Source organism: Neophocaena asiaeorientalis, unplaced genomic scaffold (genome assembly GCF_003031525.2).
Source record: "Neophocaena asiaeorientalis asiaeorientalis breed wild unplaced genomic scaffold, Neophocaena_asiaeorientalis_V1.1 scaffold1, whole genome shotgun sequence".
NCBI lineage: Eukaryota > Metazoa > Chordata > Mammalia > Artiodactyla > Phocoenidae > Neophocaena > Neophocaena asiaeorientalis.
Window position 1 is genome coordinate 2,093,373 of NW_020171981.1, and position 21,860 is coordinate 2,115,232.

General features: G+C 39.2%; 1 protein-coding gene across 4 annotated transcripts in view; it reads left to right on the forward strand.

The window, feature by feature from the left end:
• The window catches only part of IKZF3 (IKAROS family zinc finger 3), an 85,909-nt gene that overhangs the window by 36,030 nt on the left and 28,019 nt on the right, over positions 1-21,860 (forward strand). For 2 of the 4 annotated variants that reach the window (XM_024742760.1, XM_024742753.1), the window contains exons 4-5: positions 6,093-6,149; positions 21,162-21,422. In XM_024742760.1, coding sequence (XP_024598528.1) covers positions 6,093-6,149; positions 21,162-21,422 — 318 coding nt within the window. The remainder of the gene's footprint in view (positions 1-6,092; positions 6,150-21,161; positions 21,423-21,860) is intronic. The other 2 variants (XM_024742774.1, XM_024742764.1) reach the window with 1 other exon arrangement.

Below are 21,860 nucleotides of genomic sequence, written 5' to 3' on the forward strand. Positions count from 1 at the left end.
GACCGGGGCACGAACCCGTGTCCCCTGCATCGGCACGCGGACTCCCAACCACTGCGCCACCAGGGAAGCCCTAATGGAAGCATTTTTTAATGTCCTCTAAAACGTTTTAGAAACTAAGACCAGTCTTGGAATGTTTTAAATTCAGAATAATTGCTGTCCTGTTTAATTTACATATTTAAACATATTATGTGCATCTTTGTAATTTTCCAACTCTTAGAAAATTATATTATAGAAAAATTAGAAACACTCACTTAATTTTTCTCTAGTGAAAGGCAGACTAACTTTTTAGAGGGAAAAATCTTTACCCAACTAGAATTGTTGTTTGAGAAGCAAAATAAAATATTTGGAAAAAAACTTTTTAAAGGTATAAACATTTAAGTTAAATTTACTTGTTTCCCATAAGATAAAAAGATATTTTTGGACTTCCCTGGTGGCGCAGTGGTTAAGAATCCGCCTGCCAATGCAGGGGACACGAGTTCGAGCCCTGGTCCGGGAAGATCCCACATGCCGCAGGGCAACTAAGTCCGTGTGCCACAGTTACTGAGCCTGAGCTCTAGAGCCCGTGAGCCACAACTACTGAGCCCGCATGCTGCAACTACTGAAGCCCGTGCGCCTAGAGCCCGTGCTCCACAACAAGAGAAGCCACCGCAATGAGAAGCCCACACACCATAATGAAGAGTAACCCCTGCTCGCTGCAACTAGAGAAAGCCCACGTGCAGCAATGAAGACCCAGTGCAGCCATAAATAAATAATTAATTAATTTTTAAAAAAAAGATATTTTTATCTTTTTTTTTTAACAATATATTCCTAGGAACCTAGTGCAGGAGTTGGCAACTCTTTTTGCAAAGCGCCAGGTAGTAAATATCTTGGACTTTGCAGGCAACACGATCTCTGTTGCAGCTTCTCAACTCTGCTGTTGTAGTGTAAAGCAGCTGTAGCAGATCCAGAAATGAATGCATATGGCATTCAATAACTTTATTTATAAAGACTGGCATTAGTGATAGAATGCCGAGGTGGTTAAATGGTTGTTCACTGTAAAATTCTTTCAACTTCTCTGTATTTCTGAAAATTTCATAATAAAATCTTGAGGGGGGTGAAAAAAGCAGAAAAAAAAAAAAGACTGGCAGTAAGTGGGTCAGATTTGGCCTGCAAACTGTAGTTTGCCGACTCCTGGTATACATTTATTGTGTGATGACTTAAGAAAGCTTTTGGTCATTGAAAGGAACAAAGTTCATGTAAGCATATCAAAAGGGCATCAATGGGGAGTCTAACACTATTATTATTTTTTTAAGATTTATTTATTTTTAGCTGCATTGGGTCTTAGTTGCGGCATGCGGGCTCTTCATTGCGGCGCATGGACTTCACTCTAGTTGTGATGGGCAGGCTCCAGAGCACGTGGGCTCTGTAGTTTGTGGCACGCAGGCTCTCTAGTTGAGGTATGCCAGCCCAGTAGTTGTGGCGCACGGGCTTAGTTGCCCCGCGGCATGTGGGATCTTAGTTCCTTGACCAGGGATCGAACCCGCGTGCCCTGCATTGGAAGGCGGATTCTTTACACTGGACCACCGGGGAAGTCCCTAACACTGTTATTTTTAAAATTAGAAAAATATACATCACTAACAGCCCTGTTTATCATACACATATACTGTGGGTATATCTCTGTGCCACTATAACATATAAGTTAATTGGTCACAAATAAAACCATATGTGGATTCAATGTTGTGTTTACCACTTAGTTGGTTCCTCCTTTCTTCCTGAAAATTTAAACCTAGTAGATTGATGCACTGGTGATATTTAAATCAACTCCAGTTTGTTTCCTCCATGAGGCCTGCTTGCACTGTCCCAGCTCCCCCAAGTGTGGTATTAGAGCTGAGTTTTTGGAGTGTGTTTAATTAATACTTACTTAAGCCTAATTATACTCTATCCATCTGGAATTGTTTGTGCATGACAAACTTTCACCCCATTACATTACAAACTTTTTGAAAAAAAGAGCCCTAGTAGCCCACATTTACATCTTTCTAAAAATACCTACCTAAGAAGTGATATAACCCACCTAGATTTTTGAAGAGGTTGAGAGTTCTTTTTCCAGCCTGGTCATTGACTCCTATGAACAATTATTATTTCTCTTCTTAGTCACGACCAACTCTAACTGTTGTCAGACGGATCTTGAGCAGTAGGAGATAACCCAGGGTTCCCCAAGTCTTTATGTTTGTTTAGCATTGAGTGAGTGCTGAGAGTATCATAGGCACCTCACTGAATACGGAGGATATTGGGACTTCCCTGTGGGATGTAAAATGTCACTGAGATACTGTAATGTCAAAAGCAGGTGTTAAAGCAATTATAAAACATATCATGAGAGAGAATATCTTTATGGCTTGTATCTGGCCTGTGTTCACAGAGGAACAGAATAAAATAAAGCCTCTGGAGCTCAGGGTTAGAGGTAAGATGTGTTTTAACAGTCGTGTACCCAGGGATATAACTAGATAGAGATGACACACCAGATGGTGGAATATCATCCCAGCGGGGCCCTGTGAAAAAGAAATGCAGTTAAAGGCAGAATGACTGAGGTAGAACCTCACAGCTTTTTGTTTCAGTCCTTCTTCCTCTGAAATTGGATCCCCATCTTTGCCATTTCCCACTTAAAATAAGGAAGGAAAGATTCTGTCATTTGAGTTTTTGATTCGCCATGAATATACTGATGGCATTGCTTTTCTTCTTTGAATAATTAGGGAATATGAATTTGGCTATCAACACCCTGCGTTTAACATGATACTGGTTTCCATCTTTCAGCATTCCTAACAACCAACCACCATCGTTTTCTACTTACACTGGCAGTTTTTTCTGGAGCTACTACTGGGCAAAAAGTACACAATATATCTCAATATCCATCAGCTTCAGCTGTTTACCCTGCTTAAGTTGCACATTTACCCTTTGTATCAGTTTTCTAGGGCTTCTATAACAAATTACCACAAACCGGGTGACTTAAGCAGCAGAAATTTATTCTTTCACAGTTTGGGAGCGTAGAAGTCCCAAATCAAGGTGTCAGCACCACCACGCTCCCTCTAAAAGTCTCTAGGAAAGAATCCTCCTTTGCCTCTTTCTAGCTTCTGGTGGCCCCCAGCAATGCTGGGTGTTCCTTGGCTTGTAACAGCACAACTCTAATCTCTGCCTCTGTCGACACATGGCCTTCTTCCCTGTGTATATCTCTGTATGTCTTCTCCTCTTCTTATAAGAGCACTAGTCATTGGGTTAAAGGCCCGCCCTCATCCAGGGTGACCTCCTCCTAACTAATTATATCTACAGTGATCTGATTTACAAATAAAGTCACATTCTGAAGTTCCTGACAGACATGAACTTTGGGGATCCATTCAGCACACTACACCCTTCATCTTCAAAATCTTTACAATCGAATATCAGATATACCTGATTCTCAATGTGAAATAGATTTCTTTTTAATTAATTGTACAGTGGTGATCAGTTAGTGTATTTATTTAATTACTCCTTGTGTAAGAGTTAGGATTGTGACTGATTCCATGAAAAAAGTTGAATCTGATAATTTTTTGAAAGGAAGGCCTTAAATTTTCTCTATGCTGATACCTTGTGTGATGCTTAGGTCAAAGATAAGAACTTTAATTAGAAAGTTTGCTGAAAAAATAATTCTCCCCCCCTCAGGAGCTAGAGCCCCCATCCCCAGTAGTTTTCCGTGTCAGGGTCTCAATATCTTTTGAGGTGTACAACTTTTTTGCACTCATGAGAAATACAAACTATTTTGATGCTTCTGAAAGTGGGGGTAAAAAAACCAAGCCACATTTGTGGTTTATGGATGCTAATTACTGCTACATTTAGATATGTGAAGGAGGGTCTGTGTCTGGAGGGAGCTGGGAGAGACTGTCAGCCTCGCCTAGGTGCTCACTGAGGTTCCAGCGGTACTGCTCAACACACGCAAATACATGCTTCAAAAGGAAGTGCCGTTTTTTATCAAAATATTACATCTCTCAAGCCCAGATCAAGACCTGTCGCTCATGGGATGCAGGGGTTATCTTACAAAATCAGCAGTGCTTTGCTGCAGAAGTTCACTCACAGGGGATTTCTGTAAATGCTCACAATGGGCAGAGAGGCTTCACGGCTCATACTGTGTCAAACGGGTAAGTTCTGTTGGTGATGAAACCCAGACACCTCTCCTTGACTTTTTTTTTTTTAAACGAAAAACACCCGGATTCTTTTTTTTTTTTTTAAACCAAGCTAAGTGGCACAGTGAACTAAAAGGAACTTACAGGAAGATATTTGGCATCTGCGAAAAAGGAATGTACAGTTGTAACAGTTGACAGAAAAATAGGTCTGCCTACTGTCCTTAGTGGGTCCTCCAAGATTCTTTCCCTTTCCTTTGGCTTTCTTTTAACCATGGAGCAATAGTACTGGTGCCTCCTTGGGGTGGAAGCAAGATGAATGAAATTTAAAAAAATGTAGATTCCAGTCCAGTTGGTTAGCAGTACGTGTGAAACACCCATTTGTGCCTGCTAGCTCTCATAGCATCTACTCTTGCCCAGTGAGTTTGGCCACTCAAACTAAGTTTGGCACCCAGTATGGTGAACCGGGCCATTGTGTACCCTGGTACAGTTTGGTAACCACGTGAATGCACCCTGCTGAGGGTTAAATGAGGAGTTCCAGTGGTGTGCCAGAGTCAGCTCATAACCACTTGTTAAATTTTCAGTGAGCTGGCTGACTTCACATTGATGGCTTGGAACGGGCCGTGGTATTTATACCACTGACATTAGCAAATGCTACGAAGAAGACCTTCCCCACTTCTGAGTGGGTTTTTAAGCATTTACCAGCATACCACTGGACTGAAGACTGAATGAAATCCTGTTCTGGCTCACTAGGTCACCATTTTTCATGATTCGTCAGAGGGTTTTTTTTTTTTTTTGGTAATTTGCACAAAGGAGAATAGTGTTGGAGAAGAGTAAGTGAGATATCTCCACAACATAGTAGGCACAATCCAGAAATTTTATCCTTAAGGTATGGGGGTCACATTATTACAAAGTTAATGAAATATAGGAGGTTTTTGGTAGCTACTGTTACAAAAAGCACAAAGCAACAACAGTGAAATTTAGACTAGACACAACTGACCACACATTAAACTTTAAAAGTCTCAAATAATCATGAGGCAGTTACTTCCTACCTAATCCCATAACATAAGAATTTTAGCTTGCTCCTATCAGAGAAGGGAAGAAGAGAGAACAGCTGGAGGCAATCACCAATCCTGTTATATTCAAATTGATACCAGTACATATTGCATTGTGGTGAAGTCTTACTCTACTTCATTGATCCCAAAGAGTTGATGACATGGCAAGGACAGTCTTTTTTAATCTCATTCTTCTTTTATGCTGAAGTTTGGGGTATACGGTAAATGCTAAATATTTACCCATTTTTCTTTCTGCCTTTCCATCCAACCATCCATTTATCCATTCATCCCCTGCACTGTTCCCACGTGCTCACTAAATAATTGTCAATTGATTAAGTAAAGTGAAAAAGAACATGTGAGTACATTTTGGCCTTGAGGTCTTCTTTAGCAGTGTTCTTCAAACTGGGATATGGGGAGACTTTCCAAGGATTACATGGATGTGGATAATTTTAAGAGAATCAATCTCCAGGTCTTCACCTTCATTATGTTCCCTTTCCTGAAGCAGGTCTCCCCTATAAGGCTGTTGTCTTTGATGTTCTTCTTTCCCACCTCCCTTTTCACAGTGATCCTTTTCCACTTTGTAAAAGAAAGGGACCCCTCTCTCCCATCCCAAATTTTACTTCTTTGCCCTAAAGTGTAACTATTTCCAGGATGCCAAATAAAGGGTCAATTAGATAATTCCTCTTATCAAAGATTCATAAATGCTTGCCCCCCTCCATCCATCTCATTTAGAGGTGCATTCCCAGCAAGTTTTACTTCTTATATTTAATAATTATTGATCCAGATTTATAGCATACATATATTGTTTTCATCAATTGTACGCTGATAATTGTAATGATAAGTCAATCCCAAAGAATTTTTAACACATAGCACTTCATAAAAATATTTTTATTTATAGTTGTTTTTCTTGTAGAGACAGCTGATAGGATGAGCAATAGAAGACTCAAGCATAAAAGACTAGCACATAAAGGTAAAATTCTATGGGAAAAGAGAAATGGAAATAGAAGTTCAAGGAGAAATTTTCTCACTTTTTAAAGCTTATTTATGTATTTTTAAATTTATGAGGGAGTAAATCAAATCACTATTATTTATATTCCATATGCACCCATTTGAAAGGGTGCAATAACAGTTTTCACCATCATTATTTACAATGAACAAAAATGTGTTTTTGTTTTAAAAACTTTTAACTTATGATAAGAAATTATAGATGTCAACTTAATAGCCACTTAATGTCCACTATATACAAGGGAGAAATATAATTTTTCAAAATTCTTTTGAGAGTACTCAAGCAAAAAATTTGAAGACCAGCCACTGTCATGTACAGTATATAAAATGTAACATAAGGAGCCTTCAATTTAAGCCTGAACCTATTTAACGGCCTAATACAAACTTGATACTTCAAGGTTTGAGAAACCTCTCAAAACTATGTGAAATTTTGTGTTTATTGTTATGTGTGCATTTTTCTACGTACAGTATAGTTCTCAAAGAGGTAGGTCCACAACCCAGAAAAGACAAAAAAGCCCTGACCAAAGTGTATAAAGTCTTAAGGCTTCTTGACTTCGCTGTTTTTGTTATAGTTTATTTGTAATGGTCTCTATGTTTTTGGTTTTTTTTGTGGTACGTGGGCCTCTCACTGCTGCGGCCTCTCCCGTTGCGGAGCACAGGCTCTGGACACACAGGCTCAGCGGCCATGGCTCATGGGCCCAGCTGCTCCGCAGCATGTGGGATCCTCCCGGACCGGGTCATGAACCCGTGTCCCCTGCATCGGCAGGCGGACCCCCAACCACTGCGCCACCAGGGAAGCCCTCTCTATGCTTTTAACATAAACAATTTTGGTTCATTTCTGTATGTGTATAAAATAATATATACTAATTATGAAAAATCATGAAATGGGCACAATCCCCCTTACTTCATCACCAGCCTGAACCCTACCCTAGGCAACCTTTTAATTGTATTCCTTGTTGATTCAAAAGCCTTTCCTTTTTTCTTAATTTTGATAGGGAATGTTGGAAGTGCTTCATCCATAGAAAAATGCTGGGTGGCAATTTGGAAAACAGTTTTTAAAAGAATAGACATCATCTGCCCCTGACAATTCTATGTGGTTTCTTCCAGCATTTGATACCAAGCCGTCTAGCAAATAGGTTGACATAGTATTCAGGCTTAGAATTAGGAAAATTACATTTGGAAGTGACTGACAGCGCAGTAGTTTTAAAGCTTTGGACTTTAAAGTGTCACACACAGAGCAGATGAATGAAGATGTCAGAGCCAGGGCTAAAGGAGGACTCTGGTAATCCAGCCCTTGGTGTATAACCTTCAAACACCAATAAACAAGATTATCTGTATTTAACATGTGACCTTTCTCATTCTGACTGGTAGGTCCAGATGTTTTCTCATTCAGCTGCCTGGTTGAAATCTGCTTTTTAACCGACTGCATTTCGATCTAGATTCGAGGTTGCAGAAATGACAGTCTTGAAAACTATATTCTTCAGTGAGTGATGCTGTCTAAACAGTAACATATGGAAATCCATGTTTTAATAATTAAAAATAATTTGCGACCTTACCCTTAATAGATTTGTTAATTATGTCAACTGAATAAGTAAAAATGGGATCGCAGTAGATAGTTCACTATATTAGTCAGTCTGGTGGCATTAAAAACGTTGACAGGATTTGTTAGAACCAGGCTTTTCTGCACCTGCGTCTGCAGAGGCAGAATTCCCAGTCATGCCTTTGTTACCCTTTGTTACTCCTCAAAGAAGTTCATAACAGCCCTAGAGAAAATAGGAAAGGCTCTTTATTAGCTTCTCTTAAGTCACTCTAGGCTCCTGGCCATACTTCTCACCCACTTTAATGTACCTTTATTACCTTTTTTCGTTGCTTGGAGCCCAGAACTATTTCTGGCATTTTTGTATGAACTCTTACTCACCATTAACTTGATTTTCCGGTTCTAGTCCTTCAGGTTGTACTAGTTCTCTCTCTTAGACTATATAGAAAAGATAACTCTTTATTTTCTTCTTTTCTTATGGGAGAACTAAACTCTCACATTCTTGAGTGAACCCTCAGAGAGCTTCCCCATGTGCTTTGTACCACTGCTAACCTGTAGGTCAGGGACAGTGCTCATTAATTAATAGTCATAGCCTAGTAAAGCACGCTAAACCATTAACAGAATAGAAAGTGAGACATAAAAACACATAAAAAGACATAAAAGCACAAAATGTGACAAAGAACTAATACAATTAGAAAATCTGGATCTTTATGGATTTTAGTACAATTTAGAAAGAGAGCAAAAATCAGTAGTTACTTAGGTGTTCTCTGAAGTGGATAACTATAGGAGATGTCCTGTGAGGCCAACTCTTACATTGATTGTTTTAGCCTCTTTCCTATGGCCAAGTAGCAGATACAGCTTGTGTTTTTAACAAAAAATTTATTTAATTCTTTGAAAAGGGCATGGAATTAGTTACATAAGAACAAAAGGAGTTAAAGATAGTCTTATGAGGATTCGTCATATGAGTTTAATCATAGCTCAAAAGCTACACTTGTCACGATGCTTCTTGTAATAGTTGGTGAATGAGCTGCTAAACTCTCCCCTCTTGAGACAGTCAGTATCAGTGTAGCTGGCTATCAGTTGTTGGGTTTTTTTTTTTAATCCTTATAGTGTTCTTTAAAAAAAAAAAAACAGCTTTAGTGTGGTTATGACTTACATACCTTTAAGTGTCCAATTCAACGATTTTTAGTAAATTTACAGAGTTGGGCAACTAGCACCATGTTTTAGAACATTTCTGTCACCCTAAGAAAATTCCTTGTACCTGTTTGCAGTCAATCCCCATTATTACTCCCAGCATCAGGCAACCACTAATTTGATTTTTGTCTCTATAGACTTACCATTTCTGGACATCTCATATAGAAGGAGTAATAAAATATGTACTCTTTTGCTCTGGCTTCTTTTACTTAGCATAATGTTTTTGTTTAAGTTTATCTATATTGTTGCATGTACCATTACTTTGTTCCTCTTTATTTCTGAGTAGTATTCTATTGTATTGACAAAGTACATTTTGTTTATTAGTTCACCAATTGATGGATGTTCTGATTGCTTCCATTTTTTTTTGCTTTTATGAATAATCCTGCTATGAGAATTTGTGTACAAATCTTTTTTTTTTTTTTTTGCGGTACGCAGGCCTCTCACTGTTGTGGCCTCTCCCATTGTGGAGCACAGGCTCCGGACATGCAGGCTCAGCGGCCATGGCTCATGGGCCCAGCCGCTCCGCGGCATGTGGGATCTTCCCGGACCGGGGCACGAACCCGCGTCCCCTGCATCGGCAGACGGACTGTCAACCACTGCACCACCAGGGAAGCCCTGTGTACAAATCTTTGTGTGGGCATAGGTTTTCATTTCTTTTGGATAGAAGCCTAAGAGTGGGATTGTTGGGCTGTATGGTAAATTTATGTTTAATTTTATAAGAAACAGTCTATATTAGTTATTGATCGCAATATAACAAATTACCCCAAAACATAACAGCTTAAAACATTACAAAGCTATTATCTCAAGAATAGAGGCACAGCTTATCTTGGTCCTCTGCTTCAGAGTCTCTCATAGGCTGCAATCAAGGTATTGACCCAGACTGTGGTCTCATCTGAAGACTTTAGTAGGGAAGGATCAACTACCAAATTCACTCATGTGCTTGTCAGAATTCAGTTCCTTGAAGGGTTTTGGACTGAGGGACTCATTTCCTCACTGTAGCTTGGCCAGAAACTGCCTTCAGTTCCTTGCCATGTGAACTGTCTAGCTTACTTCATCAGAGAAGCTCATGAGAAGCGTGAGCGTGCAGGCGAGAGAATGAGAAAAAGATGGAAGTCATATTCTTTTATAGTATAATAACAGACGTGATTTCCCATCACTTCTGCCATGTTCTTTTAATTAGAAGCAAATCACCTAGGTCCAACCCACATGCAAGGGGAGATTACACAAGGATATGAATACTAGGAGTCAGGGATTATTGGGAGCCATTTCAGAAGGCTGCCTACTGTACTGCCAAACTTTTCTTCCAAATGACTGTACCATTTTTCATTTCCACCAGCAATGTATTAGGTAGAGCTCCATTTTTTCCACATACTCGCCAACACTCATTATTGTCTGTCTTTTTGCTGATAGCCATTCTAGTGGGTGTGAAGCGGCATCTCACTGTGGTTTTAATTTACATTTCTCTAATAACTAATGATGTTGAATATCTTTGCCTATTGTTCATTTGGTTAATTTCTTTGGTGAAATGTCAATTCAGATCTTTTTAACATTTTCAGTTTAGGTTATTTGTCTCATTATTGATTGTAAGAAATTTTCATTTATGAATCATGCTTTTGGTATCGAATCTAGATTCCAAGGTCACAAAGATATCATGTCTCAGCTAATATGCTAGGCCTTCATATACATTATTTTGCCTAATTTAATTACAGTAACAACCTCGTTAGGCGTAGATGTTATCGCTGTTGCACAAATAAGAAAATTCACGGAAGTCAAGTGACTTGCTGAGATCACACAACTAGTTAGCACAGCTTGAACCTAGATTCTGTCTTATACTCCAAAGTTCATGCTCTTTCATCAGAACTTTTCTTTAAAAAGATATTCAAACCTATTTTCTGTGGGCAAAATAAGAGTGAAATATGATATTGTTCCTTTCTTATAATTATTAGTACCCATTCTGGTGCTATTTGAATACTGTTATTAGAAACCTCTATTTGTGATCATTGGAAGTTGCCTTTTTAAATAGAAAGGGGCATGTACTGCAGTTTGTTGCCTAGATTCCATCCTCGTTTCATTCTGCCAGACAATATTCCCTCCACGGTTTCTGGTGGAGCTAGGATGCGGTTTTGCTTGCACTCTTGAAGTGTGTCACTGGGCAGCTGTTAAGCAGTTAACTTTACCCCCAGGCACGAGCATGTTCCAGTGACAAGATAGCTCATTCCCTTATGTACTTTTAACGTTGTACATTCACCTAGGACAAGTCAGTGCTGAGTTCCTTCCATTGTTTCTTAGTGCTCTAATTCCATTATTTGAAAAACAGAGAGAGGGGAATGGAGGAAGCAGAGAAGAAGAAAAGTCCAAAGAATATATAGCAGATGGTAAATTTTATATTATTTTGTACATATTTTGTTTTAACTAATTTAATGTTTAAAAGAGCAAGAATCCTCTAATTCTTAAGCCTTATATTCATTTTTCTCTCTTCCAAGAATCCTTTATACCCTTTGAGTCTGGTTGATATACTTTAAGTTAGAAATACAATTTATTATTTTCTTCTGCTGTGGCCTAAGATGCTAGCCTTAGGCAAAATTACAACCCGTGCAATATTTTGGAAACATCGCCAACCTTAATTTTGTACTTGAAGCAAAGAACAAATAATTGTTTACTCCTTCCTTCCTCCTTGCCTGCTTTCTTTCTTCCTTCTGTTCGTTTGGTAAGCAGTCGCTGAACTATGTGCCCAGCAGAGTGCTAGATATTAAGGGCGCCAGTGGAATGATACACAGACATTGACATCAAGGAGTGGCTACACAGAGGAGAAAATGGGGACTACCATAGGAGGAGCAGACGTGGAAAGGAAGTACAGAAGATAGAAACAGTGAGCTAGGTTGAGTATGAAACAAGTATAAGAAATCCAAGAGGTGATTGGAAGTATCTGTTGGGCTCAGCAGGGAGGACTGGCTGGAAATAAAGATTTGGGAGTCATTAGCAACAAAAAGTTGGATCAGGAGAATATGTAAAGTGAAAAAACAAAAGGTTCAAGAAACAGACCCCTGGAGACCATTCACACCTAGGAGGCAGAGAAAGAGGAGTAAACATGGAAAATAAATTAGGTAGGAATAGAACCAGGAATGAATAGAGTGAGGGAAGAGGTTCAAGAATCAGGGACTGGTCAGTGGCATTCTCTTCTAAAGTAGCAGAGTAGCAGGGGCTGAAGCCAGACCACACCAGGCAAAGAAATCATCTGGAAAACTGATCATCACTGTAGGGCTTGGGACTTTCTCTAATGTATCATGAGGAGAAACTCTACGTACTACAGCTCATCTTCAGACTGTTGTCGACAAGTTGGGGGGTGATACAGCAAACTGACTGACTTCTTCCTTGGCTGGCCTTCTTGTTATCATTAAATTGGTCCAGGCTGCCCAAGGAGTTCGTTCATTTATTCATTCAATACCTACGATAAGTGGGCCCTCTGGAAGGTTCTAGGGAACACAAAAGTTCTAGGTTCTGGCCCCTGCCTTGATGATGCTTCTGATCTATATGGGAAATAAACATGTTACTGTTGTACAGTTGACATAACACATACGTGTACTATGTATACCAAGAACTACTTATGCTCTGCATATATATAGAAGACATTTTCATTCCTTCCCTTACCCATGATCCTGAGTTTGGTGTTGTGACAGTCAGAATGTTTTCAACCAATTTAACTGTATTTGGATGACAATTTTTGAATTTTTCTAAGAATTATGTTTTAATATGCCTGAAATTTTTTTTTTAATTAATTTATTTTATTTTGGGCTGTATTGGCTCTTCGTTGCTGCCCGTGGGCTTTCTCTCTAGTTGAGGCGAGTGGGGGCTACTCTTCTTTGCGGCACATGGGCTTCTCATTGCGGTGGCTTGTCTTGTTGCAGAGCACGGGCTCTAGGTGCGCGGGCTTCAGTAGTTGTGGCTCACAGGCTCAGTAGTTTTGGTGCACAGGCTTATTTGCTCCGCGGCATGTGGGATCTTCCCGGACCAGGGATCGAACCCATGGCCCCTGCATTGGCAGGCGGATTCTTAACCACTGCGCCGGGAAGCCCTATGCCTGAAATTTTTAAAATTGAACTCTGTTAAGAGAAAAATAGAGTGAATATTCTATACAAGAAAATTATGAATGAGAAGAAAGTCTTTTCTTCTAGATTTATAAATGAAATATCTACCAGGTACATATTTTAGTCTATCTCTAGTATGTTTAGGCAACATCCAAAACCTTAACCTCTTTAAATGTATTTTCAGTCAATATTTTTCAATGGATAACAGTTCTTTCTCAGAAATATAAAATAATAAATACACAGGTCGATCAATAGAAAAATTCATAGCTATAATGGACAAAAATGAAAAAATATACTTGTATACTTTTTTATAGTTTAGAAGGAACTTCCACACATCGTGTTTTTCAGTCCTCACAACTCAAAGAATTCACCTGGCCTGATGATAGCTGAAGAGCTTAGCCCAACTGATCAGCTGTAACCATACCTACTGCTGATATGTAGTGTATTCCTGTTGTTAAAAGTAATAAATCTCCTCTCGTTCTAATGGAGAAGCAAAGAATCGCACTGAAATTATTAAGCAAAATGATTTTTACTATTATGGCAATGAATGAGCTATTTGATAGTCAGATAATAAGACAAAGATTAATGTCAGTAAAATTGAGGGTGGTTTCTTTGCAGCTGAAACTTTCTTCATGTTTTCATGCTAATGCTCTTGAATTTGAAGTGACATGATTTACTGATTACCAGCTTAGCTTCTTTAAGGGCAAGTTTAAAAGTCTGATAAGAATACGTTTTTTTTTTTTTTTTTTTTTTGCGGTACGCGGGCCTCTCACTGTTGTGGCCTCTCCCGTTGCGGAGCACAGGCTCCGGACGCGCAGGCTCAGTGGCCATGGCTCACGGGCCCAGCCACTCCGCGGCACGTGGGATCTTCCCGGACCGGGGCACGAACCCGCGTCCCCTGCATCGGCAGGCGGACTCTCAACCACTGCGCCACCAGGGAAGCCCAAGAATACGTTTTAATGAGAACTTAAACCAAATCAAATGTTGTCCAAACTGCTACCTCTTATTTCATCGCTATTGAGATATCAATATTTTATCTCTTAGTCTGATTCACATTTTCCAATTTTTTCCTAATTTTAAAATAGTTGTTTTAAAGTTACTAGATGTCTATCATTTTAAATTTGAAAAGAAGAGAAAAATGAAAACATAATGGATACTATAAATCAATGACAAGAAGTTTTGTTTTCATTGAAACTTTATAATTTTACTGATTAGAAAATACTAAAACTTCATATTCTTTAGTTCTCAAAATATCATTGGTTTTTCTCCCTTCTCACTTTACACAGAAAAATGTAAATTAGAAAATGAAAATGACCCATAATTTCAGTGTTCTTGTTCGTAATACAAAGAAGCCATTGTGGGAAAGGAGTACAGACATTAATTTTATAAGAAAAACTGTTCTAGTTAATCTGTCTGTGCTATGTTGGGTGATAGCAACAAACTCTGTAGACTAAATACCTACAATACATATATCTCCCATTTTGCTCTTTAGTGCTTCAAGCTTCTAAATCCTATTAACAGCTGTCAAAACTTGGTAAACTATTTCGATGCTTTCACAATTTGTTTAATTGGTTACTTAGAAAATGACATGCTAGAAAAGCCCATTCCCCCACCCTTTCTTTTAGCCTGGCTGAACATCTGTAGCATTAGGGCCTCATTATCTCGGAATTGGCATAGCAAATCGGTGGCATCATTAAAATGCCACATTAAGATGATTAAGCTTCTTTGTTATCCAGTTGACTTTTGCATGTGCTGAGGATTTCGTGGTTATGACCCCCAATCCTTGTAAAACACTTAAACAACATCACCGTTTTGTGTCTTCCCTGTCTAACAGTCACTACCTGGTTTTGTCCCTTCTCACAGTATCTTTGGCAAACTTGAAGCTATTACTCCAGACTTTGTCCTGATTTAAATTGGATTCTGAGATCTCATAGTTCAGAGTGGAAATTCAGAACCTGCTTTTTACACTGGGAAGTTCATACTAAAAACATGTTATCCGAGACACCCAAGTTGCCTGTTCTGTTTGCCATCTCTGATAGGTTCTTCTCTCCAACTGAGCATTTTATGTGCCTGTAAAACAAACTGAGGCACAGTTGGCTGAGACTGCTATTGCCCCTGAAGGATTTAGCTGTTGGATCCTTTCCAAGACCCATTGTTTTTGCAATGTCTCAGGTGAAACCAAAAATGTCTACTCTGGAGTGCAAACCTTTCATGTGATAAGCATCACCCCAGGAAATGAGACCATGTGCCTCAGCCCCGGTGAGCCAAGCCTTTGTTCTTTTCAGCCTACAAAATTCTCTCTGGGGGGTGTGTGTGTGTTAGTGTGTCATCTTCCTAAGAGGCCTCCAGAACATAGACAAAGATGGGAGCAATTGTACCCCAGAGTAGCTCCTTTAGAAAGAAGTTCAGCTTAATCTAATTTTCTGTGGGTTAGATGCAATTTAGACATCTTTTCCCCCCTCTGGGAATGTTTAGCAATTACCTTTATCAGCAATTTGTGGTTTGGTATGTTCTTTTCTCCACAAACTCAGTTATAAAAAATTTACTCAGGAAGCCTTTAACATTTTTTGTTATGAAGTATATCATACATAAAAAAGGCAAATATAATTACATGTATAAAGAATAATAGCAAAACAAGCATCCATGGACCCACCACCTGGCTTAAGAAATAAAATATTGCTAGTGCCTGTGAAGATTCTTGAGAGTCAAGTGGCAATTTAAGCCATGTGTCTAAGAAACCTAATATATTTAATAAGAGACTGGAATTTACAAAACTGAAATGGGAGATTATTCACATTACAAAAGGTCTGTTCACTGTACAGAAGACTTCAGGATGCTGTGGAGGCCTCTCCTCAAGTATATTCAAGTATTTCTTGCCAGATCTTTAAGACTTTCTGCCTTTATTAACAGTTCAGGTGTTGCCAGTCACTGACAACTGAAAAATTGAGGAAAAGTGAAGATAAACATCTCTGAATATATAATGTAAATCTGTGGAACAATATTATTGGTTTTACATGTAATGTTTTATGAAGACAGAAACAGGAGAATTTTTTGCTAGTTTAAGGTATCTAGGAAGACTTCATGGAAGAAATGGCATTTAAACAGCATCTGGAAGTTTGAATAGAATGTTGATGTGGGGAAGGGCATTTTAGGTAAAGGAAAGACTGGAGAAGAGGTTTGGAAAACTGCAGTTAGTAAGATGGCTACTGTGTTTCTCAAACTTTAATGTGTATAAGAATCCTTGAGGATTTGTTGAAATGCAAAATCTGATCCAGTAAGTCTAGGGTGAGGCCTGAGAGTCTGCATTCCTAACAAGCTCCCAGGGGATGCTGGAACTGCTGATTCAAGGACCTTACTTTGAGTAGCAAGGTTCTAGTCTAGAGAGAAGGATGATTCAAGGAGTCTAGTGAGAAATGAGATGATCAGGTCGGCTTGGGGCAGATTCTAGACAGGTCCTTGAATGTCTCACTAAGGAGTTTGGACTTTATTCTGTAAACAAAATGAAATCCTTGAAAGTTTCTGAACAAGAGTTTTAGTACTACAGGATGATTAATCTGGCAATAAGATATAATCTAAAAGAGAGGTCACATATACCGTGGACCAGTTAGGAAGTTAATGTACTGGTATGTTCACGTATTAAGTATTTATTGTGTATGTACTTTATGCAGAGCACTGTGTCAGATTCTAGAGCAGCAGTTCTCAAACTCCATTGTGCATAAGATTTGCCTAGACAACATATATATTTTTTAACATCTTTATTGGAGTATAATTGCTTTACAATGGTGTGTTAGTTTCTGCTTTATAACAAAGTGAATCAGCTATACATATACATATATCCCCATATCTCCTCCCTCTTGCGAAAAACATATTTTTAATGCATGTTTCCAGCCCCCACACCCCCAATTTTGGGACCCCCAAAATTTCTATTTTAAAACCCCACAACCTCTCGTCTTACAGATACAGGTGAAGCAGTGTCATAGGGGATACTGAGTTGAAAACAAAACAAAAAGCAAATAACAAACCTGTGTAGCTTCTGACCTCAGATAGCTTACATGTCCATATGGGAGATGAGGTGCGCTTACAAGTAACTCAAAGAACAAAGGAGCAGATTATTTTGCAGCCAGGGGGATCAGGGAAGGCATAGTAGGGGGAAATGGCATATTAGTTTTGCCTTAAAAGATGTGTAGGATTTGGACCCGTGGTAATGTTGGGGAAAGACCTTTAGGGCAGTGGAAATAATAAAAGGAAGGATACTTAGAAGTTGTTTAGTTTGGTTAAAGATATCTCAGTATTCAGAATCAACGTTACAAAAATTGTTGGGGCCAGATATTGAAAGGTCTTTTAAATTCTTTGTTTCTGAGTTTGGATTTTATTTTGTTGGCAGCAGAGGATATTGGAGAATTTGGACAGGGTCATGATATGACCAGAGCTACAGTTTACAAGAACCATCTGGTGGCAGAGTATAGCATGAGCTGGAAAGGAAAGAGAAAGGAGACAGGGAGAACAATGTAGAGGCTACCACAATAGGAGAGCAATCAGGGTCTGAGATTTGGGATAATGAGTGTGTAAAATAGTGGGGAGGAGAAGCAGATTGGAGAGAGGGTACAAAAATAAAACCAATGGGTGATTAAACGTGGGGTGCAAACAAGAGGAAGGAAAGATGACTGTAAAGATTCTAACCTGAATAACTATGAAGATACCCAGGAGGCCTTTGGGAACAGGGGACTGAAGAAGGGGAGAGAGATTACACCTGGAGACACATATTTGGTGATTAATCATGTAAAAGGCTAGTTGAAGCCTTAAGAGTGGATGAAAGTGCCATAGGGGAGGGGGTATAGAGGGAAGAAAAAAGGGGGTTAAGGACAGTATTTGGGAGGCAGAGCTGGGGGAAGAGCTAGAAAGAGGCAATCAGAAAGGTGAGGAAAGAAGGTACAGTTTCACTGAAGAAGTAGAAATACAGAAGAACAAGGAGTGGAGGTCAACAGTATCAAGGACAGCAGAGAAGCTGGGGAGAATGGCACACAAAAGGCCATTAGATTTAAGAATCAGGAGTTTATTGATGATCTTCAAGGGAGCAGATTCAGTGAATTATGGAGGCAGAAGCCAGATTACAGGGAATTTTATATCAGTTTTGAGATCGTAGAGACAGTAAGCACAGATTACTTCTGTATGAAATCTATCTAGAAAGGAATGTTGAGAGAGGATGAGTTTAGGTATGATGGGATGAGAGGCTAAACTAAATTGCAAAGGGAATAGAAAAGAGGAGTTGGCATCTAGAGAACCTGAGGATGTAGAATCTATAGGACTTGGAGACTGACTTGATGTGGAGATTGGACGGAAAAGGATTCCAGTTTCAAGACTTGGAGAATGCAAGAAGGAAGATGCCATGTGTGACTATAAAGACATCATAAGTTCGCAGCAATTTTGGGTTCAAAGATGACAAGTTTGATTTTAGATATGTTTCTTAATGTTTTCAAGGGTTACTACGTAGAATGCCCCCACCTTTCCTCTGCTCCAATAAATTTTCCTCCCAAGGAAGAGAATGAATCTCTCAGTCCTTAGAGCAGACTAGTGTCGTTTCTGGTAGTTTTGGTGGACTATATTTGGAGACTGGGTGCTAAGCCCAATAATCTCTCAGGAATCCCTTTTGTATCTTAGATACTAATGTATTCTAATATTCAGCTCTGTTTATTTTCACATGGTAAACCATAATGAATTGTTGATCCCCAGTAACCATGAAGAGAGGACATCCAGTTCTTTTATCTAAAACTGGTAGGACTCCAAGGGCAAACCAATAACTATACCAGGAGCTCTTTTGGTCCGCTAAGTCCCAGGGACTTCCTTAATGCCCTGTCCATGTGTCTGTACTCGTTCCCTTAGAACCCTGGGTCTCAAATACTGTCTTCCTTGTTCTATGGCTAAGTCCCAAATGACAAAAGCCAAGAATTTGTTTTGAGCCAGGTCGGGGTAGTATTGAGTTCTAGGTCAAGCCCATTAAAGCCAAAATCCTGAGAGAAGGAGCAACCCTCTCATGTCCTGTGTTTTCAGAAAGACCCGAAACATTGATCTTACTAGTTTTTAATTGTCACTGACCACAGAATGGCCTGAGTCTGTTCATATTAACATTTACAACGAAAATGAAAAGGATCCTTCTCTGCCGGCCCTTTCTGTATGCTGTTTCTGGTTTTCAGTAGCTGAAGTTTTCCGTTGAGTTTCTTTTAAACGCCTACATGCAAACTAAAGAGCATTCAAGCTTTGGTGGGATATCACCCACAGCTGGAGTGATGGAGGAAGGGAGGAGGGTACAAGCCTCAGGTGCATCCTTCTCTTTCAAAAAAAAAATTTTTTTTAAAGCAAAAACCACTTAAGAAAACAAATTCCATCTGAAAGCAGGCAAGATGTGTCCAGAGAAAGAAGGGAATGAATCTCTCTCCATTCCCTTCTCATCCGTTTCCCATAGGAAACGTATATCAATTCATGTATAATCCAGATGCATAAGATGGGCAAATTTGAAACACGTTGGATGTTTCCTGTAGCCCTACATTTCTTATAATCACAGAGTGAAAGACTGTGAACCATGAACCGTGATGAGAAGCAGTGGAACAGTGTTGCAGCAATGGCTCCTCTGTTGGTGGTTAGGCCCTGTCTTGCTCTATTAAGCAAACACAGTTAATATAGATGAAAGGTAACCTTGATAGAAGTGAAAATTGAAACTTGAGTGGAAGGTAGCAAGCCAGGCACAGCTGCAGTTATACTTCCTCCTATGTGGCAACAGGAGCTGCACTTACTGGTGTTGTTTGGAAGGGATGTCGTTTTTTAAAGTATCTTTTCTTCAGCGTGTTTTGGTTTTTAAAGTCTACCCCATTGATGGGGGAGTGTGGAATATGATAGTAAGGGGCATATTAGACTTGATGTGTCAGAGTGTGAGGCCAAATCCAAGCTCAGTGTTCTAAGCACAGTTAATCTGCTATTAACCGGCTGTGTAACTTTGGACTACTCACCAAAAACGTCTCTGATCCTGGATTTCCTTACCTGAAAATCAAGGGTTGGATTAGATGATCTCTAAATTCCCTTTGAGCCCTGAAATTCCATTGATTTGTGCTTCCTCATGGAGCATTACAATTTCCAGTTTCTAAGAATGAATTTTTTTTTAAGTAAGCATTTATGCAGCGTTATACATATATGAAAAAATCCCCTGTAAATATTTACTGTTATTATATCAGGCAAATATTTAGGTTTTCTTGGTGTCAGTACATAAATTTACCTTCTTCATTTCTTATGTTCTTCAGCTTAAGAGTGCTGCACCTCTTTTTGAGATAGTACCTGATCAGCCAACTCACTTTGACCAGCCCCACCTCTCCTATCCAGTCCTACAATTCTAGGACCTCGAGTTTAGCCCTCCCTAACTTGGGTATAGGTGCCCTTCCCCTTGCTTAGGTTGAGCTTCATTTACCTGTGTCAATGAAAATGACTCCTTAGAAGGTTATGTTAAAGGATTACTTCTCCTTTTATCTTTCTCAACACTATTTCACTAGTACTGCCAGCTTCCTCTACATTCAGTGTTCTCTCTTTATCGGTTCCGAGAGAGAGAGAGATAAGACTCATCTTAGCAGTTGGTATACATGGAAGGGGAAGAGGCAAAGCATGGCTTAAAATCAGAAAAAAACATGTTAACCATTCAACTCTCAGTCTTAGTGGCATAAATTGGATGCAATTGAAGAATTAAAGCAGCATTTTCTTCTTGAAGCCAAGAAGAACATCACCTTGCCTTGTAACTGCAACCACCAAAAAAGTACTAAATCTGAGAACCTTTCTCCTCCCCCGGTACTGGAGAAGAATTGCTCAAAATGTTTTCTTCATAGTCGCTTTGAACAGTCATAACTAAAATCTATTCTCTCTAATTTTCTGGATGGCCTAAAACACTGTCATCTCTTTGTGTGCGTGCGTGCGTGCGCGTGCACGTGTCTGTGTTTTCCCCTGACGATGGTTCTGAATTCAAATAACGCGTGATCATCCTAATGGTATTTTCTTGTTTTGTGGATGTACAATATTGTTAGCTTCGTTTGGTATTTAATTGTCAGTTGTGGGTCTCTGCTCTTTGAGCTGCTTTGATAGCTCCAAAACCAATCATTGTTCATTTCTTGCATTTTCCTCCCTGCAGATGATTCAATGAAAGTGAAAGATGAATACAATGAAGGGGATGAGAATGTTTTAAAGCCAGAACCCTTGGGAAATGCAGAAGAGCCTGAAGTTCCTTACAACTATTCAAGAGAATACAATGAATATGAAAACATTAAGTTGGAGAGACACGTTGTCTCATACGATAGCAGCAGGCCGACCAGTGGCAAGATGAACTGCGATGTGTGTGGATTATCCTGCATTAGCTTCAATGTCTTAATGGTTCATAAGCGGAGCCATACTGGTAAATAGTCTCCTTTATCCATTGTTCTGAAAACTGTCCTAATTCAACCACATGAGAAAAGAAGTGGTGGTATTTAAGACTTACTTTTGATTACTTTCATTGATTTTTGCTAAAATTCTGATGTATCTCTCCCTCTCTGTATTTCCATTTACCCAGTGACTTTTATTCCTGCTTCATGGTGCATTTGGCAAACATATTGCAAATGCTATGAATAAAAGAAGACTGTAGAGAGCACAGTGTTCTAGGTCAGCCACATATTCTTCGGTTAATAAGTGGGAGTTAAATTGTGTGATATGCTTTTCAGGCGTCTTTCATATTTTTTGCATAACTTTTAAAAAAGCAGATCTCATTGTATTGAGTTCAAATTTGGTAGATGAAGGGACATAGCTTTTATTAACAATTTTAAAAGATTTATTTTCGGACAACAAAAAGGCAGTC